The sequence below is a fragment of the Esox lucius genome, chromosome 25 (assembly GCF_011004845.1).
Source record: "Esox lucius isolate fEsoLuc1 chromosome 25, fEsoLuc1.pri, whole genome shotgun sequence".
Taxonomy (NCBI): Eukaryota; Metazoa; Chordata; class Actinopteri; order Esociformes; family Esocidae; genus Esox; species Esox lucius.
In genome coordinates, this window is record NC_047593.1 from 17,136,466 (window position 1) to 17,158,389 (window position 21,924).

The 21,924-nt window shown below is 46.4% G+C and overlaps 1 protein-coding gene across 1 annotated transcript in view; it reads right to left on the bottom strand.

Annotated features, from left to right (window-relative positions):
- The window catches only part of LOC105007524, a 43,745-nt gene that overhangs the window by 18,043 nt on the left and 3,778 nt on the right, over window positions 1-21,924 (bottom strand). The window contains exons 2-5 of the mRNA XM_034291213.1: window positions 5,129-5,659; window positions 3,689-3,767; window positions 3,128-3,397; window positions 22-291 (exon numbers count right to left, since the gene is read on the bottom strand). Coding sequence (XP_034147104.1) covers window positions 22-291; window positions 3,128-3,397; window positions 3,689-3,767; window positions 5,129-5,602 — 1,093 coding nt within the window. The 5' untranslated portion in view covers window positions 5,603-5,659. The remainder of the gene's footprint in view (window positions 1-21; window positions 292-3,127; window positions 3,398-3,688; window positions 3,768-5,128; window positions 5,660-21,924) is intronic.

Below are 21,924 nucleotides of genomic sequence, written 5' to 3' on the forward strand. Positions count from 1 at the left end.
ATGTCTCTAGTTAGTCCTTACTTGTGATCAAAGTCACTGGCACTGGTTGGCTTTGCACCCCATTTTCCATCACAGTGCAGACAGTGACAGAGTACTCAGTAGCAGGTCTCAGATCAGAGAGAGTGATGCTGGTTGTAGATGTGGTAGTGGTATGAGGTTCTGTCCCTGGACAGTGGTAGGAGATCTGGTAATGATGATGGGTTTGGTCCAGTCCTGGTGGATGTCTCCAGTTGACAGTAGCTGATGTGGTGTCCACTGAGTCAACAGTCAGATGGTCTGGAGGAGGGAGCACTAAGAGAAAATACATGACTGTCAGTGCTACAGTAATACATAACAAGAGTATAGTAGTAGAAAAGTCTAGCTTGAGTTTAATATATGTTTAATTTGTAATGTAAGAAAACAAGTGTTTATACTATTTCCTTAAAATGACTAAATATTGCCCACAATAAATGTATGGGCATATAATATTGATTTTTAATTCCATTTGCCAAATAATTTAAAAAGGTTTATCTACCATGATTAACAGAAGCATATAATTCACTACATCAATTTGTACCAGCAGTTTGAAGGCTGCGCTGCTACCAACTACTGTTGGACCAAGATCAGTGTTTTCCTCTCTTTTCTCACTTGATGCTGCCATGTTGCTAATGTCATTGTCACTAGTAGACATATCAACACTATAGGGCTATTTAGGTTTCTTCAGTCCAGTGTCTGTGTTCTTTTGCCCATCTTAATCTTTTCTTTTTATTGGCCAGTCTGAGATGTGGCTTTTTCTTTGCTACTCTGCCTAGAAGGCCAGCATCCCAAAGTCGCCACTTCCCTGTTGAGACTGGTGTTTTTTGCGGGTACTATTTCATGAAGTTGCCAGTTGAGGACCTGTAAGGTGTCTGTTTCTCAGACTAGATGTATTTGTCCTCTTGCTCAGTTGTGCACTGGGGCCTCCCACTCCTCTTTCTATTCTGGTTAGAGCAAGTTTGCACTTCTCGCATGGAATAGCCTTCATTTTTCAGAATAAGAATAGACTGATGAGTTTCAGAAGAAATTACATGATGTAATATCATATGTGCCTCTGACAAAGTTTTTAGTAAAATTGTAATATTGTTAGACCTATAATGTTGATAGGTCTACTAGTGACAATGAGCAGCAACATGGCAGTGTCCCGTGAGAAAGGAGAGAAAAACACTGATGACCTTGGAAGCAGCGAGACCTTGAAATTGCAGGTACAAATTGATGTAGTGGATAATAAGCTTCCTTTAATCATGGTAGATGAAACTAGCTTAATTTACAACCTTGTTTCCAAAAATTTTGGGACTATGTGTACAATGTTAAGAAAAACAGAAACAATAATTTTTTCATATAAAAAAAAACCTGGGGGAACACCACACAACAAATTACAGTAGATTATTGATAAAAGGTCAGTAACATGATTGGATAAAGAGAGGATGAGACTTTCAGAAGATAGGGAAGGGTTCAATAAGTGCAACAATTTAAGAATAGCGTTTCTCAACGTAAAACTGCAAAGAGCTTGGGGATCTTATCATCTACGGTACATAGATGATCTTCTCTGCAATTTTCTTCACTCCGGTTACCCTTATAAATCAATAAATTAACTACAATTAGTGCTGAATTTTAACTTGAGCATAAAAAATTGGACACATTACTTCAGTATTAGTCTCTCTACACTGGCTGCCTGTTAAGGCTAGGGCTGATTTTAAGGTTTTATTTTTAGCCTGTAAAGCAATGCATGGACTTGCTCCTGCTAACCTCAATGAAATGATCCAGCCATACATACCTATACGTAACTTAAGTTCGCAAGATGCAGGCCTTCTACTGTAATTGTACCTAGAATTTCCACCGTCTCAGTCTCAAGGTTTTACACTGCTAGATTATTGTGCCGGGGGAGGAGGGTCAATTCTCCTTCTCCATTGTAAATCCTTGTAAATCCAATAAATCCGCTCTCTAAAATGTCTTTGTCTCCTGCTCCGTTTAAACTTAGGAGGACACGAGGTCTTGGCCCACACCTCCGGAGTACCAAGAGCTCGAAAGACTTGTTCTTGTCCCTGTCCCTGTCCTCCTGGTTGCTGATCAAGAAGATACCTGACAAGTCCAGCTGCCACTCCGCTGACCATTCCCTCCCCAGGTTGTCCCTGTCTTTGTCCTGGTCATGCTTCTGACCTGGATTAGGCTTTGTAGACTCTGGACAAAGCCCACATGCATTTACAAATTTACAAAAGCCAGAAGAGGACAGGTCACCCCTCTGAGCCTGGTTCCTCTCTAGGTTTCTAAATTTCAGCCCCTTATAGGGTTTTTTTCCTAGCCACTGTGCTTCAACACGGCTGGGTGTTTGTTACAAGCACTTTTTGACAACTACTAAATAAATTTGATTGATCGATTGATTGATACAAGGCCAAAAACCAAATTTTGATGGCCGTGATCTTGGGCCTTCAGGTGGCACTGCATTAAAAACAGACACAATTCTGTGGTTGACATAATTGCATGGGCTCAGATCTCACTGCATGGGAACCAGAAATGCTGCCACCTAGCCAGTCTCCAGACCTTAAACCCATAGAAAATCTGTGGAGGGAGCTGAAGGTTTGAGTTGCCAAACGTCAGCCTCGAAACCTTAATGACTTGGAGAAGATCTGCAAAGAGGAGTTGCACAAAATCCCTCCTGAGATGTGTGCAAACCTGGTGGCCAACTACATTAAACGACTGACCTCTGTGATTGCCAACAAGGGTTTTGCCACCAAGTACTAAGTCATGTTTTGCAGAGGGGTTGAATACTTATTTCACTCATTAAAATGCAAATCAATTTATAACATTTTTGATGTTGTTATTCTGTCTCTCACTGTTCAAATTAACCTACCATTAAAATTACAGACTGATCATTTCTTTATCAGTGGGTAAACGTACAAAATCAGCAGGGGATCAAATATTATTTTCCCTCACTGTACTCAATAATATATTTTAGAGCCTGACTGCTTGGCAGTTAATTATCTATTGTTCCAAAAGATATGTCATGTCTGGGAATATACTATACTCTCATGCTGAATCATCCATTATAATTATTTAATTTACATTAGACTTGTGACAACAGACCTAATACTTATTTAGGGTACATCCTTACTTGTGATGAGAGTTGTCAACACCAGTTTACTTGTTTTTCCATTGTGCCCCACAGTCCAGACAGTGACAGAGTACTCAGTAGCAGGTCTCAGATCAGAGAGAGTGATGCTGGTTGTAGATGTGGTAGTGGTATGAGGTTCTGTCCCTGGACAGCGATAGGAGATCTGGTAATGATGATGGGTTTGGTCCAATCCTGGTGGAGGTTTCCAGTTGACAGTAGCTGATGTGGTGTCCACTGAGTCAACAGTCAGATGGTCTGGAGGAGGAACCACTAAGAGAAAATACATGACCTTCAGTGCTCCAGTAATATATTACAGGAAAATAAGGAGGCTAGTAATAATATTGAAATTCATATACAGCTTAAAGACGTCCTCCAGTAATTTTGAACATTTTCCTGATGTAAAACAGTTTCCTAATCCCTTCAATTCCATGTTGAAATAATGTGTTACATAAAAATGTAAACAACATACTTTCTCTATTAGGTAAAGTGAAGAAGTAGTTTCTATAAAATCAAATGATAGTGAAAAAAAATATGTAGAATAGGTGGAATGTGTCATGATACCCCAGTTTGTAGTATGTTGTTCTCCTGAATAATCCTCTTCATCTGAATTCAGATATTCTCTGATGTTTTGTTGAATATCCTAATAAAACAGTCATAATATAAAGTCATAATATAAAACGTGAAAAAATGCAACCCAGTATTTCAGGAATTACGTAAATATGTAAATAACTTGTAAACCTTAATTACGTTCAGTATCAACATATCAGCAGTGCTTTTATGTTCAATATAAACAAATCCCAGTGCTGTTGGTCCTTTAATGACTCACAATTATGTTCAGTGTCAACATAGAAGTGCCATTTACCTACCATCGGAAACCGACCATCAAGGGCAGTTATGAACATATTAATAGTTATATAGAGGGGCTGTTTGCCAGGGCGTGGTCGGGGATGGTGGATGGGCATTTCCGCAACAGACTTTCAGTCCGATGATTGAGAGTTCGATTCCGGGGTGAGACAAGAAAGTTTTTGTTGTGGAGTTTGTTGTTTAGACAGGCAGTTTCTGTTTTTGTAACCTTACCCTTAACCTTGATCCTAACCCCAACCTCAGTACTGTGATGCCAAACCTCAACCCTAAGTTAACCTTAACCATTAACTGAAAAAGTTATTAATATTTTCAATTGATTTTGTTAAGGACCAACAAAATAAAAAATGTTAAGGAGCAACGTAATAGAGAGTCATTAAGGACCAATAGTACTGGGGTTATGATGATAGTGGACGTAATTGCATCAATTTATGAGAGGACTTTAGTTTGATTCTGACTGCCTGTTTAAAAAAGAAGGAGGCAATCTTAATCCTCAGGACTTTTGTCAACTCCCTGTAGGCAGGCCCTGGAATGGGTTTTGACTAGCTAAATTGATATTCTCATTTATAGCAACACCTTTGCAAATAATTACAGTAAAAAGAGAGGGGATCAATGAAGCAATTGGAAGCTGGGGTTGATTAGGGAGCCTTGTTGGTATGAGGGCAAGATTGGAAATCTAGGGTTAACACCCCTACTTCAACAATCAGTACCATAGGATGTTTTGTGGTCACAGAGAGTCAGGACACCCAAAAGGACTGCACCCTACACAGAATAATGTCCTCATGACTGCCCTGGGGCATTGTGATTTGATATTTAGACCAAAAGGTAGAGTGCCCCCTACTGGCCCTCCAAACCACTTCTAGCTGCATCTTGTCTCCATTCAGGTGACTGACCAGGACTGCCCCTGCTCAGCTTCAGGGGCCAGTCAGCTGTGGGATGCATACTGGGGACCCATGCTGCTGGCAAATATCTTATGAGGGAGGCTCTCACTGCCTGTAAAGGCATTGTTAAAATTCACATTCATATAGAGTTTTACGCTTAAAGGCATGTCCATGTACCTAGTTGTACCTAGTGATGGAATGAAATGAAACTTTAGCCAGCCATTTACTCATTAATTAATCATAATATGTAGTGTCTTACCTTAACAGATGTACTCTCAGTATTTTGAGTTGGTTTGGTGCCTTCTTCTCCAACTTCACCACTGTTCTTCTGCATTGGGAGTTGTATCTCTGGTATACCTTCAGGACTCTTAGTGCTGTGGAGAGGTGAATTGTCTCTTCCACTTCCTTTACCACATGTTGAACCTGGTAACCACCCCTCATCAGACCTCTCCATCTCTTTAACCCCACTTGGGGAACCCGCAACATCAGGCCTCTCCGTCACTGAGTGCCGCATCTCTGACATGCCTTCAGGACTGCTGGTGCTTTGGACAGGTAAAATGTCTTTTCCACAAGTTGTGCCTAGTGACTCCTCTTTAACCCAAGCTGGGGACCGATCATCAACATGCCTCTCTGTGGCTTTATCCTCATCTTGGGACCCCTTATCATCAAGACTGTCCATCCTTTTAAACTCGTCTGATGACCTCTCACCCCACCTGGAGGTGAATCCTGACATCAAAAGTTGGACTGGTTTCTTTGAAGTCAGGCCAGGGAGTGTTATGCTTGCAAATATCTGTAAAGAAAAAGTAAATAATACTCTTGATACCCCTGTATAGTACAGGTTTTACAACTGCATGAAGATGGCAGACATGTATGAAGGTGGCAGAAACAGAAAGGATGTCATTGATTTACAACCCTGTTTCCAAAAAAGTTGGGACGCTGTGTAAAATGGAAATAAAAAATGAATGCAGATGTTCCAATAATTTAAACCATATATTCATTAAAAAACAGTACAAAGACAACATATCAAATGTTAAAACTGAAAAATATTATAGTTCCTTGAAAAATATATGCCCACTTTGAATTTGATGCCAGCAACACATTTCAAAAAGGCTGGGGCAGGGGCAACAATAAACTGGAAGTGTTGTGTAATAAAAAAAAAAACTTGTAGAACATCTCACAACTAATTAAGTTAACTGGCAAAGAGGTCAGTAACATGATTGGGTATAAAAAGAGTGGATGTCTTTCAGAAGTAAAGATGGGGAGGGGTTCACCACTCTGTGAAAGACTGTGCAGGCAAATAGTGCAACAATTCCAGAGAAACGTTTCTCAATGTAAAATTGCAAAGAGTTTTGGCATCCCATCACCTACAGTAAAATATCATTAAAAGATTCAGAGAATCCAGAGAAATCTCTATATGCAAGGGACAAGGCCGAAAACCAATACTGGATGGCTGTGATCTCCGGGCCCTCAGACGGCACTGCATTAAAAACAGACACGATTCTGTAGTGGAAACCACTGTATGGGCTCAGGAATACTTCTAAAAACTTTTGTCTGTCAATACAGTTTGTCGCTGCATCCACAAATGCAAGTTAAAACTCTACCATGCAAAGAAGAAACCAGATATAAACAAGATCCAGAAATGCCAAACCACATTCTGCACGTATTACAACAGCAGGGCTCTGTAGTAAAAGAGTCTGAGTGCTAAACTGGTCCACCGGCAGTTCAGAATTGTCACCCATTGAAAACATTTGGTGCATTATGAATGAAAAATATGACAAAGGAGACCCCGAACTGTTGAGCAGCTAAAATCCAATACCAAGCAAGAATGGAGACTGAAGATGTTTGGCATGTCGGTAAAAACTCTCACTAACTTCTACAGGTGCACCATTAAAAGCATCCTCTCAGGCTGCATTACTGCCTGGTACCACAGCTGCTCCGCTGCAGACCGCAAGTCCCTCCAGAGGGTGGTGAAGCCTGCGGAGCGAGTCATCGGCTGCCATTTCCCTTCCGTGCAAGGCATCTACAATACACGATGCCAGAGGAAAGCATGGAACATCATCAAAGACTACAGCCACCCAGGCTATGGTCTGTTCACACTGCTGCCGTCTGGTAGATGCCATTAGAGCATCAGGACACAAACTTCCAAACTCAAAAACAGTTTTCACCCTCAGACCATGAGGCTCCTCAACCAGCAACTCTGATCCATGATCATACATACATGATCACACATGAACATTCCAGATACTCTGATGTTTTCTCAGGTACTTTCAAAGTACACTAGAATATGCTCTTTCATGTGCCACTCATAAGCATTCTACACTTATATGTATCTATACTATTCTATATTGCGCATTTTCCTTTTCCTACTCCTTCTAAATTGCTGCTAGTTTACATTATGTATATTATGTATGTATATTATTGACATACTAGCCATATCTATAATATTCAATAGTACTACCCATATTGCCGCTAGATTACAGGACTCCTTTTCAATTGCTGCTTATTTTACAGTGTTATGTATATCGCATTATCTTGTTATTTTAGTTTATTTTTGCTATATTTTGCTTTATATAATCTTCTTCATTCTTACTTCGTAGATGTCGGATGCCATGTCACAAGCATTTCATTGTGCAGGATGATGCTGTGTATTCGGTACATTTGACAAATAAACTTGAAACTTGAATGGGAAAACATTTCACTTTCAAAATTACAGCAATTGGTCTCAGTTGAGCTCCCAAACACTTACAGAGTATTGTTAAAAGAAGAGATGCAACACAGTAATAAACATGCCCCTGTCACAACTATTGCATCAAATTCAAAATGGGCATGCTTATATTTCTCCAAAAACAATAACATGTTTTAATGCACCAATACTAAATCTGCTGTTCGTGGGAGTGATTGGATTTGGTCACGTGATTATGTTCATCCTTATTGTCTTTCAATTGGTGTTAGTTGCACCATTTTGTTTTAGCAGAATCAGATGAATCAATTCATGTTGTTGTGGAAAATCTTTCCCTTTTTTTCCCACCAACATTTTCAAACAACTCAGGAGTCTGTGAATTCAAAAGTAGACTTTCTTGACGTCATAAAACCGTACTGATCTGCAGAGCAACCAATCCATGTTGGTCTGCAGAACAACCAACTTCAAAACCATAAACACACATTTATATACAGTATGGTTATACAATGACATTAGGTCCTCCCATTATGCTAATTTCTGGATGGATCCTTCTCGAATCTTCCATACATTTTTCACAACCCTCTGGGATTGGCTTCCCCAGCCACTACTCATCATGACTCAGCATATTCTCTGAAGTCAAAGGATTCCCTTATCTATGAGCTCACTCATCCTCCCAAGGCATTCAAGGAAAAGCAACAGGTCATTTGGACATCCACATTAAATAAACTGTTGTTCATTAATCACATCAGAACAGTAAGAAGAAAAACTGAGCACAGCTGTTGACTTTGACACACATAGAAATCCAAACTGTATACCTTATTCTTCATCAGTCTCTCTGAACAATTAAATGTGGAAAAACCAAAGACAATTGGACTGTTTGGGAAAATAATATGAGCCCTGGTTAAATGTTTTATTAACACCCAGTTGACATGCAAGAGATCACCTGAGACGTTCTGTCTACTCTTCATCAGGTTAAATTGAAATAACAAAATTGTATGAAAATATCCCAACAATGTAAGCAATTAAAGTATTTTGCGGTCATTTTTGCAAAAGTTGAATGCCCGGAAAATACAGAAAATCTGTAAATATCAAACTGTTTGTCCTTCAAACACATTGTATACAGTGAGGGAAGAACATATTTGATCCCCTGCTGATTTTGTACTTTGCCCACTGACAAAGAAATTTAAAGTCTAGAATTTTAATAATCGGTTTATTTGAACAGTGAGAGACAGAATAACAACAAAAAAATCCAGAAAAACACATGTCAAAAATTAAATGAATAAATTGATTTGCATTTTAATGAGTGAAATAAGTATTTGACATGAATTAGTACTTGGTGGCAAAACCCTTGTTGGCAATCACAGAGGAAAGACATTTCTTGTAGTTTCTTGTAGGCCACAAGGTTTGCATACATCTCAGGAGGGATTTTGTCCAACTCCTCTTTACAGATCTTCTGCAAGTCATTAAGGTTTCGAGGCTGACGTTTGGCAACTCGAACCTTCAGCTCCCTCCACAGATTTTCTATGGGATTAAGGTCTGGAGACTGGCTAGGCCACTCCAGGACCTTAATGTGCTTCTTCTTGAGCCACTCCTTTGATGCCTTGGCCGTGTGTTTTGGGTCATTGTCATGCTGGAATACCCATCCACGACCCATTTTCAATGCCCTGGCTGAGGGAAGGAGGTTCTCACCCAAGATTTGACGGTACATGGCCCTGTCCATCGTTCCTTTGATGGGGCGAAGTTGTCCTGTCCCCTTAGCAGAAACACACCCCTAAAGCATAATGTTTCCACCTCCATGTTTGACAGTGGGGATGGTGTTCTTGGGGTCATAAGCAGCATTCCTCCTCCTCCAAACACAGCAAGTTGAGTTGATGCCAATGCTCGATTTTGGTCTCAACTGACCACAACATTTTCACCCAGTTCACCTCTGAATCATTCAGATGTTCATTGGCAAACTTCAGACTGCCTGTATATGTGCTTTCTTGAGCAGGGGGACCTTGCGGGCGCTGCAGTATTTCAGTCCTTCACAGCGTAGTGTGTTACCAATTGTTTTCTTGGTGACTATGTTCCCAGCTGCCTTGAGATCATTGACAACATCCTCCCATGTAGTTCTGGGCTGATTCCTCACCGTTCTCATGATCATTACAACTCCAAGACCATACCGAAGGAGATTGACAGTTCTTTTGTGTTTCTTCCATTTGCGAATAATCGCACCAACTGTTGTCACCTTCTCACCAAGCTGCTTGGTGATGGTCTTGCAGCCCATTCCAGCCTTGTGTAGGTCTACAATCTTGTCCCTGACATCCTTGGACAGCTCTTTGGTCTTGACCATGGTGGAGAGTTTGGAATCTGATTGATTGATTGCTTCTGTGTACAGGTGTCTTTTATACAGGTAACAAACTGAGATTAGGAGCACTCCCTGTAAGAGTGCGCTCCTAATTTCAGCTCATTACCTGTATAAAAGACACATTGGAAGCAGAAATCTTTCTGATTGAGAGGGGATCAAATACTTATTTTACTCATTAAAATGCAAATCAATTCATAACATTTTTGACATGGGTTTTTCTGGATTATTTTGTTCTGTCTCTCGCTGTTCAAATAAACCTACCATTAAAATGATGGACTGATCATTTCTTTGAATCAAACGAAAAGGAAGAGCCAGGAGTACATTTGTTCTCACAATTACTCTCACACACACACACACACAGCCTTAGATATAGCCATATCTGTCCAGTCAACAGTGGTAGTTGTCTTGTAACATAAACAATCGCTACTACCAAATGGAGCTACAAATTCATAAGTAAGAATAAGGGGAGTCTCTGGATTACTTGGATGTGTTATAGTTTCGCTGAAATGGTGCGTGCACTAGTGATGGGATGCTTGAAGCAACGCTTCTGTACCCACCTCGAGATTTTCTAGCAAGACAGGTCGTAACAAAGCTTCAGTACCCGTTTCAGATAAAAGAAAACGCCCTGTAGACGTGGTCACTTTTGGTCTCCAGTTTGGAGACCAGTTTGAGTATATCACGAAGTTAAACGTGAAAGTGAAACACTTAATTTTCAAGAGTGGGCAAACATTGTTTGATGACTGAATAGACTCTGTGCACCAGCGTAGTGACGAACTTCCGCTTTGTCTAGAAGTCGGCATTGCAGTTTCCGGTTTACTTACTAATACTCAGTAGTAAACACCTAAGCTCACAACAAGATGAGTGATGCTGTTGTACGGGGAAAAAAAGAAATATATAATGTACGTGACTCATTTAAGTTTCAAGGTACTGTGGGTGGGTCTAAAGAGCACTTTTGTGTGCCACTTTGCTCAGCTTCAGGACATGCTGGAGTAGAGGCAATTATCTCAAAATTTATATTTTTCTATTTCGTCAAGTGGGGCATCATTTTAATCAAGAGAATGTCCTCTTTTTAATAAAATATGGCTTGTGCCATTCAATGACTTCAAACGCTAGACTAGAAATAGTTAGAAAAAGCAATTTTGTATATATTTCCACGTAAAGCAGGTTTAAGTGCAATTAATACCATATAGGACCAGATGTTTACTTCCTATGCCAGTTGTTATTTTTCAGTTTCGTTGTGAAATGAGGTTACAGTAGTAAAATAAAAGAGGAGACCTATTTTGGTGCTTTTTTGAGGCTATGGAATTTTAAGCTTAATTCAGGTTAGAAGAGACTGAACGAAGGTTTGTTTCAATTTACTTGCTATAGGGACGCGCTAGCGTTCCAGCTCAGCCAGCGTTCCAGCTCAGCCAGCGTTTTTTTGCCGTTTTTGAGGCTAGGGTGAATTTTTATGCGTTCTATTGTCCTGCCTAATACTACACTAAAAAGGAACACGTCGCTAACTAGCTTAGCCGATAGCATGCCGGCACACCACAGTAAACTACTAACCCTCGTATTTGTGCAGATAACTCGATACGTAGAGTTTGAATCCCTTGTTCCGCATGCTTGTTGGAGCAGGGGACCAGGCATCAACAATTCGATAGACATCACTAATGCTTAATTTAGGCAGGTCTTGGAGACATCTACTAAAACTGAAATTTTGGGCGCCTTAATTTTGTGATCGCCTTAAGTAAACCGGAAACTGATATGCCGACTTCTGGCTAAAGCGGAAGTTAGTCACTACGCTTCAGCACAGAGCCTATAGTGATATTGTTACTGGTGAGATTTTTGTAATGGACCCTTCTAGAAATTTTTTTTTGATCCTCGATAGAAATTAATAAGATATTGGCCTGTTACAAAAGCACTGTACTTCCCTCACTGACCAGTTACAAAAGCTGCCTGTTAAAAACACATGTAAAAGCATACACAAATGTCGTCTCTCTTCATTTCTTTATTCACTGATTAAATGTGCGCTTTTACATTCAGTGTTTACCTATTATTTTTTACTGATAAAAACAAACGTTTAGGAACACACACATTAGGTGTGAACAGGCTTTTGTATGAAAAAAACATTTTAAGCTATAGTTATATTAACTATATTGACTTTGCATTGTGAGAGATGCGACTGACATGACTCCTTGAAGTGGATGACTGAAGCTTCTGTTGAGCCAATGCAGCGTCATTGCGGTAATCATTATTTGACCTGATATTATTTCAACCAGCAGGTGTCCTCAGTGAGCGCTGTCTAGACGAGCCATCGAGAAATTAGCCTTTTGGCAAAGCTATGTGCTGGAAAGCCTCATCAATTCAACAAGGCCTCGTTTGGCCATCACTAGCATGTACACTGTCCTCTCGCTAGGGCTACAAAGAGGCACACTCATTCATTTCAAACGAGAGCCAGCGAATCAAGGCGACAGCCGGCGGAGCTACTCTCTGAGACAAAATCTCCCAGCGACAGTTGAGAGTTCAGATATGTTCAACTTTATGCTAATTTTCAGCGAGTGGGCAGTGACAGAGTTCGGTGACTACCAATGGCAGGGCAGTATGGAATATTAAACGTCAATACTCCGCGCAGTTATGTCAAAACATTTGTGGTCATATATTGAGGTTGCAAGTCTGATGCTCAAATCTGTAATTACGTTTTGCCAGCTTGGACATTTAAGTACATCCCAGCAAACAATATTACGTTGTCACGACGTAGCGAGTCGGTCCGTTTTCGTACCGGTTACGTAACTATCTGACGTTGCAGCAACAGGAAAGGTGAAGTTCCTATTTTGGTCATTTCGTCACCTGTACGTCGTGACAACGTTATGTAATTAAGGTTTCCTATTCGTCAGTTGCTGACCATTGGCAGGTTTGCAGTATTTGGTTATGCAATGCTTATCTTTGCACTAGCAAAATCTATTTGATCTAGGTACAGCTACTGTAGCTAGCCTACCTGTTACCTTCTACTCCTGGTCCTCTGCAGCATCAACCATATCATATTAACATGGTGGTTCTATTTTTAAAATAAGCCTGAGTTAACACAAGTTGGTTTTCTGCCTTATATTCCTACATTCCACAATGTTCCTGCTGATTTTTCCAAGTACATGTCAATATAATCTCCTGCTCTTTTTAAAGCACAACCCAGCAAACACGTTACGTAACCACGACCAACCGTGACGTAGTGGATTGGTCATGTCATGAGCTACACATTACTGTAAGTCAACCAATTAAGGTTAGAAATGCAAACTCAGTGCAAACTTTCAAGTGTCTACTAAAAAGTCATCTCTACAGCATGATTTATAATTAGGTGTAGCCTTGCCCGGGGGCGTGAAGGTGACCAGTAGGCTTGATACTGTCCACCCTTGCTGTCTTGCCAGGTGGGCTCTCGTCGCCACTGGGATGCCCTCCCTCCAATGCCTTTCGGGGGAAGAGTCACTGGCTTGTTGTTGACTCTCTGTTGCGCACTTGTGCAATTGGGCTGTATGCTGCTGGCAATACTCTGCCCTTATTCAGGGGGGTTGCGGTTGGTGGGTGTCCCTTTGGTTGATGCCTGTCAATGTGTGTGGATTGATTTCCTGCCTGTTGGGCCCTGTCCGGGGCCTCCCCCGGTAGGGCCACAGTGTCGCCGGACCCCCCCGTCTCAGTTCCAAGGTGTTACGCTGCTATATTATTGTGCTGGGGGATATGAGGAATGCACTTCAAACTTTTCTCAGTCTCCTCCAGTTTTATATTTTAGGAGGAGATGAGGTCCTGGTCCACACCTGCGGATTACCTGGTTTGGGGGGCCGTTGCTGTCCCTGTCCTTGTCCACCTGGTCATACTTTTGACCTAGTCTAAAATCAAATAGACTCTGGATTTAGCCCAGAGAAATGTATTAATTATTCCAATTGGACTCATAATATCTCACCCGGCACAGCCAGAAGAGGACTGGTCACCCCTCTGAGCCTGGGTCCTCTCTAGGTTTCTTCCTAAAATTCGACCTTCTTAAGGGAGTTTTTCCTAGCCACTGAAATTCAACACTACTGTTGTTTGCTCCTTGGGGTTTAAGGCCGGGGGTGTCAACTGCTGTTGTAAAAAGGGCTTTATAAATAAATTTGATTGATTGATTGAACTACGACTGTAGCTAGCTTAATTGATTGGTTGTTTTTTCCCCAGCCAGGCTGAGCTCAGTGCAGGAAGTGTTTCACTTGCTGGGACAGAAATAAATACTGAAGTCGAGTTTGAGTATTCAAGGTGTGACTAAGCACACGGTAATCATCATGTTTTTAAAGTATTTCCATTGTGTACTTTATGGCTGTAATATACACTAGGCTACCGAGTGGAACATTATTAATTTCCAGCGCAAGATCATTTTGACACAGAAAATCTGCTAAGCAGACTCGAGGAAGTACACAATTTTGTAGTCCTATTTTAACAAACGTTGAAATCCTTAATATGCATTCTCATTTCTCATTGCAGCTTTCCCTGACTGTAAGAAGAACCACAGAGCAAGCAACTGAAGTAAGTGATTGTAAACACAGATGATCAATATAATACTGCTGTAACTAGAGGCTTATGAGTACCTCATTATCAGTACCTCATTAAGTAAAATGAGGTGTGCCTGTGTTGGAATTTAACAGACACTGGAATGGAATGGCTGCTATACATGTAGAGATGCTTATTTAAGAAAAATTAGGAGTGGTCTCTTAATTTTTTCCAGAGCTCAATATTTTTTTTTTTTTTTTTTTACCGGTCTCAGTCTACATATCTTCCTTGAGACTGAGCAAAATATTAAGGGGACATTGTCTTTATGATGACAAAAGCTAAAGTTGCTCTGCAATATGTGATTTTATGAATCACATATTGGTACCACAATAACTAGAGAAAGTGAAATATTACTTGATTACACAAGCCAATTATATTAATAAGCTATCAATACATTTTGCGTACCCTAAAGCTGCATAAATAAAACACTAACAACGAATTGCATAAGCCTCTGGTTACAGCTGTATTATATTGATCATCTGTGTTTACAATCACTTCAGTTGCTTGCTCTGTGGTTCTTCTTACAGTCAGGGAAAGCTGCAATGAGAAATGAGAATGCATATTAAGGATTTCAATGTTTGTTAAAATATGACTACAAAATTGTGTACTTCCTCGAATCTGCTCAGTGTTGCCAACTTAGCGACTTTGTCGCTAGATTTAGCGACTTTCAGACCCCCTTAGCGACTTTTTTTCAAAAAAGTGACTAGCGACAAATCTAGCGTCTTTTTGTGGTGTTATTGGAGACTTGTTTTTACTCTTCTCAAGGAGCAGGGGGTGCCGCAGTGGGCCCCTTCCCCATCTGAAAGCACTCAGCCCCAGTCCTCGCACAGCAGTTCCTCCGAGCTGCAGTCAGAGCAGGAGATGTTAAGTCCTCCGCGTCCAGACTGAAAATGAATTGCGCATGCGGGAAGCCCCCGCTGGCTTTTCCCGCCCATAATGTAAAATGTAAATGTTCTTTGTCTAAAATAAATCACTGCACAAAAATAAATCACTGTCTGCATGATTCGACTCACACAGCCTCAGTCATTTTACTCACCTCACCTCGGCTAAAAAAGAAAAACAAATCCATTCATGATGCTAATGGAAATTATGCAAATTAGGCGATGACGTCATTTAGTGACTTTTAGGACAGCCAATAGCGACTTTCCTTACTGAGGAGTTGGCAGCACTGAATCTGCTTAGCAGATTTTCTGTGTCAAACTAATCTTGCGCTGGAAATTAATAATGTTTCAGTCGGTAGCCTATTGCACATTACAGCAATAAAGTACACAACGGAAATACTTTAAAAACATGATGATTACCGTGTGCTTAGTCACACCTTGAATACTCAAACTCAACTTCAGTATTTATTTCTGTCCCAGCAAGTGAAACACTTCTTGCACTGAGCTCAGCCTGGCTGGGGAAAAAACAACCAATCAATCAAGCTAGCTACAGTCGTATCTGACTGACAGTAATGTGTAGCTTGCTAACGCTAGTTAGCTCTACAGAGTTAATGTTATTCGATGATTGTGATTTTAGCTAATTTGTCAGATAGATAAAATAGATATCTGCTTTGTAAAGAAGTTAAATAAGCTTACCTGAGACTCCTTGAAATTATGACACAGTGCTCCAGAAATTATGTCGGCTTAACAAACTAAGCAGATGTTTGTTAAGTAGTCGTACAGTAGTGTTAACTAGTTGCAGTAGCTAGTTAGCCAGGTATGTTACTGTAACAGAAAACTTGCTCTACCTGCAGTTGCTAGCAAAGTATACAGTGTAGGCTACACAACTGTCACGTCCTGGCTGTGCCCCTAGCCATCTCTGCGCTGGGCTCGGGGCATAGCCAGGACAGGACAGGAGGTGGCCTTTAGCCACCTCTACTCCTTTTTTTGGTTTCCCCAATTGGAGGCAGGTGTTAGTCATTGCCTCCAATTGGGGACCCTATTTAAGTTTAGTTTGTAGGCCCCAAGGCGTGGTTCATTTTGGTTTTGTTTATCCTGTGTAAGGAATACCCACGTCACTGGTTGCTGCTTTTTGTTTTGTTGGAGTCCTGCATTCTTTATTTTGTATTAAATGGATTACCTTACCTACCTCTACTCTGCGCCTGTGTCCTCTTCATCCCACAACCGTGACAGAATGAACCACCAAAAAAGGAACCGCAGACGCACGAGGAAGACCCGCCATGGCCACAGGGACAACTCCCTGTGGTTGTGGGAGAAGCCAGAGACGCCGGAGGAGGAAGCTCGGCGTCTCTGCGCTTATTCCGGCTACGCCCCTCCGGTACACCCGTTGAGAGGGGAGTATGCCTGGAGAGGCGATTGGGGGGCTGACTCCCTCTCCCCGGACGACGAGGATGTGTATGGGAGAGTGGAGGAAGACCCCCCGGAGGCGCAAACCCGGAGGTCGCCCCAAGACTTTTTTGGGGGGGTGCTATGGGGCGTGGACCAGTGGGGTGATGTCAAGCCCCTCAGCCGGCAGGAGGAGGGGGTCGTCAAGGAGCTCCTACAGGAGATGCAGAGGACGGAGAGGACGGGCCGTAGGAGAGGAGGCCAGAGGAGGAAGCAGCAGCCCGTGCCTCCTACCAGCCACGGGTTGGATGGTACGAGTGGTCCCCTGTCCAGTCGGCGTGCCCCACTCCCTACTCCGCAGCCTACTACCACCCCGCGGCCTACCCCGCGGCCTACCCCGCGGCCTACCCCGCGGCGCCCTGCTTCCCCTGCTGCCCGGGAGCCGCAGCAAGCGCTGCCAGCGCCCCCCGCTGCCTGGGAGCCGCAGCCAGCGCCGCCAGCACCTCCCGCTGCCTGGGAGCCGCAGCCAGCGCCGCCAGCACCCCCTGCTGCTTGGGAGCCGCAGCCAGCGCCCCCCGCTGCTTGGGAGCCGCAGCCAGCGTCCGCCGCTGCCTGGGAGCCGCAGCCAGCGCCGCCAGCACCCCCCGCTGCCTGGGAGCCGCAGCCAGCGCCGCCAGCACCCCCTGCTGCTTGGGAGCCGCAGCCAGCGCCCCCCGTTGCTTGGGAGCCGCAGCCAGCGTCCCCCGCTGCCTGGGAGCCGCAGCCAGCGCTCCCCGCTGCCTGGGAGCCGCAGCCAGCGCCCCCTGCTGCTTGGGAGCCGCAGCCAGCGCCCCCCGCTGCTTGGGAGCCGCAGCCAGCGTCCCCCGCTGCCTGGGAGCCGCAGCCAGATCCGCCAGCGCCCCCTGCTGCCTGGGAGCCGCAGCCAGCGCCCCCCGCTGCCTGGGAGCCGCAGCCAGCGCCGCCAGCACTCCCCGCTGCCTGGGAGCCGCAGCCAGCGCCGCCAGCGCCCCCCGCTGCTTGGGAGCCGCAGCCAGCGCCGCCAGCACCCCCTGCTGCTTGGGAGCCGCAGCCAGCGCCCCCCGCTGCTTGGGAGCCGCAGCCAGCGTCCCCTGCTGCCTGGGAGCCGCAGCCAGCGCCCCCCGCTGCCTGGGAGCCGCAGCCAGCGCCTCCCGCTGCCCAGTGGCCGCAGCCGCCAGCTCCTCCCGCTGCCCAGTGGCCGCAGCCGCCAGCTCCTCCCGCTGCCCAGTGGCCTCAGCCGCCAGCTCCTCCCGCTGCCCAGTGGCCTCAGCCGCCAGCTCCACCCGCTGCCCAGTGGCCTCAGCCGCCAGCTCCACCCGCTGCCCAGTGGCCTCAGCCGCCAGCTCCTCCCGCTGCCCAGTGGCCTCAGTCGCCAGCTCCTCCCGCTGCCCAGTGGCCTCAGTCGCCAGCTCCACCCGCTGCCCAGTGGCCTCAGCCGCCAGCTCCACCCGCTGCCCAGTGGCCTCAGCCGCCAGCTCCTCCCGCTGCCCTGTTTTCGCCGCCGCCAGGACCCGCCGTGGACTGGCCGCCGCCCGGGCCCGCGGATGACTGGCCGCCGCCGCCCGGGCCCGCGGATGACTGGCCGCCGCCGCCCGGGACTGCGGATGACTGGCCGCCGCCGCCCGGGCCCGCGGATGACTGGCCGCCGCCGCCCGAGCCAGCGGATGACTGGCCGCCGCCGCCCGAGCCAGCGGATGACTGGCCGCCGCCGCCCGGGGCCGTGGATGACTGGCCGCCGCCGCCCGAGCCAGCGGTTGACTGGCCGCCCGAGGCCGCGGATGACTGGCCGCCGCCGCCCGAGCCCGCGGTTGACTGGCCGCCTTGTCCCGCAGCGCCTTCACCTGCCCAGGAGCCCCCGCATCGTCCCACGGCGCCCTCGCCTGTCCCGGCCTCAGCGGCGCCCTCGCCTGTCCCGGCCTCAGCGGCGCCCTCGCCTGTCCCGGCCTCAGCGGTGCCCTCGCCTGTCCCGGCTCTCCCTGTCCCTCCGCCGGCTCTCCCTGACCCTCCGCCGGCTTCCCCGTCTCCGGCTCCTTCGCCGGCTCTCCCACAGGGTTCTGACCCTCCGCCGGCTCCCCCGGCTCCTGCTCCTCCACCGGCTCCTATTCCCCCGCCGGCTACCCCGTCTCCTGCTCCTCCGCCGGCTCCTGCCCCCCTGCCGGCCGTCAACCCTCCGCCGGCTCCCCCGGCTCCTGCTCCTCCGCCGGCTGCCGACCTGCCGCCGGCTCCTATTCCTCCGCCGGCTCCCCCGTCTCCTATTCCTCTGCCGGCTCCTGTTCCTTCACCGGCTCCCCTGTCTCCTATTCCTCCGCCGGTTCCCCCGGCTCCTACTCCTCCGCCGGCTCTCCCGCCGGCTCCTGCTCCTCCGCCGGCTCCCCCGGCTCCTGCTCCTCCACCGGCTCCTATTCCCCCGCCGGCTCCCCCGTCTCCTATTCCTCTGCCTGCTCCTATTCCTCCGCCAGCTCCCCCGGCTCCTACTCCTCCGCCGGCTCTTCCGCCGGCTCCTACTCCTCCGCCGGCTCTTCCGCCGGCTCCGGACCCTCCGCCGGCTCTTCCGCCTGCTCCGGAACCATCGCCGGCCCTTCCGCCGGCTCCGGACCCTCCGCCGGCTCCCCCGGCTCTTGCTCCTCCACCGGCTCCTGCTCCTCCGCCGGCACTTACTCCTCCGCCGGCTCTTCCGCCGGCTCCTGACCCTCCACCGGTTTCCCCGTCTCCTACTCCTCCGCCGGCTCTTCCGCAGGCTCCTGACCCTCCGCCGGCTCCCCCGTCTCCTATTCCTCCGCCGGCTCCCCCGGCTCCTACTCCTCCGCCGGCTCCCCCGGCTCCTACTCCTCCGCCGGCTCTTCCGCCGGCTCCGGACCCTCCGCCGGCTTCCCCGGCTCCTGCTCCTCCGCCGGCTCCTACTCCTCCGCCGGCTCTTCCGCCGGCTCCTGACCCTCCGCCGGTTTCCCCATCTCCTGCTCCTCCGCCGGCTCTTCCGCCGGCACCGGACCCTCCGCCGCCTCCCCCGGCTCCTGCTCCTCCGCCGGCTCCTATTCCCCCGCCGGCTCCCCCGTCTCCTGCTCCTCCGCCGGCTCTTCCGCCGGCTCCTGACCCTCCGCCGGTTTCCCCGTCTCCTATTCCTCCACCGGCTCCCCCGGCTCCTGCTCCTCCGCCGGCTGTCGACCCTCTGCCGGCTCCCCCGGCTCCTGCTCCTCCGCCGGCTGTCGACCCGCCGCCGGCTCTCCTGCCGGCTCCGGTCCTTCCGCCGGCTCTCCCGTCTCCTGACCCTCTGCCTCCCTGGCCTGTCCCTGCAGCTCCGCCTCCCCGGCCTGTGCCGGCGGCTCCGGGCGCTGAGCCTCCGCCGGTCCGGGTGTGGTCGTCCCGGTCTTGCGGTCGGGAGCCCGCACCTTTGGGGGGGGGTACTGTCACGTCCTGGCTGTGCCCCTAGCCATCTCTGCGCTGGGCTCGGGGCATAGCCAGGACAGGACAGGAGGTGGCCTTTAGCCACCTCTACTCCTTTTTTTGGTTTCCCCAATTGGAGGCAGGTGTTAGTCATTGCCTCCAATTGGGGACCCTATTTAAGTTTAGTTTGTAGGCCCCAAGGCGTGGTTCATTTTGGTTTTGTTTATCCTGTGTAAGGAATACCCACGTCACTGGTTGCTGCTTTTTGTTTTGTTGGAGTCCTGCATTCTTTATTTTGTATTAAATGGATTACCTTACCTACCTCTACTCTGCGCCTGTGTCCTCTTCATCCCACAACCGTGACAACAACTAAATAAAAACATTTCTAAATTGGAGAATTGCTGGATTAGAAAAACCGAAAGTACCTGGCTGAAGTTTGAAAGGTTAACATAAATGATTACATAATTTCTAAATAGTAAAAAATTATAAATTCAAAAGAACTATGATAGCGGTTGAAACTTAAGCACTATAATAGCTTTTGGGCTAACCAGAGTAGAAGAGTTCTTGTGAAAACTCACAGACACGACTAAACCAGAATTATCTTGAACTGGAGTAAAAAACATAAATATAGTTTAACAAATCAGAAGTATATAGCCACCGCGATAATGTAATTGCTGAGGTAAACTTCTCTCGACTATTTTGGAGTTCATATACTACAGCGAAGACATGGCGGGACCCTCGAGCTTCGGCTCTTCCATGCCTGCATGTTTGCTGGGGTGCTTGCAAGCTTATCTTCGCAAGTTTGTACATTTAGTTTGTGCTTGCAAGCAATATTTGACAAGCTTGTAAAATGAAGTTTTAGCATTGTACAAACTTGCAATACTGTAACCAAACATTTGTATAAATTAAATTTGAACATCAAGCATATTTTATTTTCAGATGTATAATAAGAACCTTTATAGCGACTGTTTATACTCTAAGGCTAAAATGCACGCGCGGATCAGTCTTTGCGCGCTCTTGGAATTTTTACATGTTTACGATGTGGACAAGTTCTGTATTTCGAGGTTTGCAAGTGAAAATTAATTCCGCAAGCAAGAGAGGGGAGGGTTTTCTACTCTTGACCAATCAGTTACATTTGCATTTCCACAACCAATACCATTGGTCGGATAAGTCCATCAATCTAAAGGAAATATAATTCCAGAAGACGATTAGTTCTCCCCAATTGTGGAAAGTTTAATGCTGTACACTGCTCTTCTATGAGCTGTTACTTTCTGACTGAGTTACATAAATAAATGATTGAAAATACGTATTTATGTCATGTATTTTGCCTAATTATTTACATTGTTGTGTTTTATCTTAAAGTAGGCGTTTGCGATACTGCAAAATTTGGGTTCGATCCAGTAACAAGTAATACAGGGCAAGAATCACCTATATTAATACGAATGACGATACTTTTTATTATTGAAAGCGACTTATGTACTTTAATTTAGGGTAGAGAAGTGTTTCATGATTTATGAGGTGAATGCATCATCCATCCATCCATCATCTTCCGCTTATCTGGGGCCGGGTCGCTCCAGCGTTTCATAGGTCTTCCCCGGGGTCTCCTCCCGGTGGGACGGGACCGGAACACCTTCCCAGGAAGGCGTTCCGGAGGCATCCGAAACAGATGCCCAAGCCACCTCAGCTGACCCCTCTCGATGTGGAGGAGCAGCAGCTCTACTCTGAGCTCCTCCCGGGTGACCGAGCTTCTCACCCTATCTCTAAGGGAACGCCCGGCCACCCTGCGGAGAAAGCTCATTTCGGCCGCCTGTATT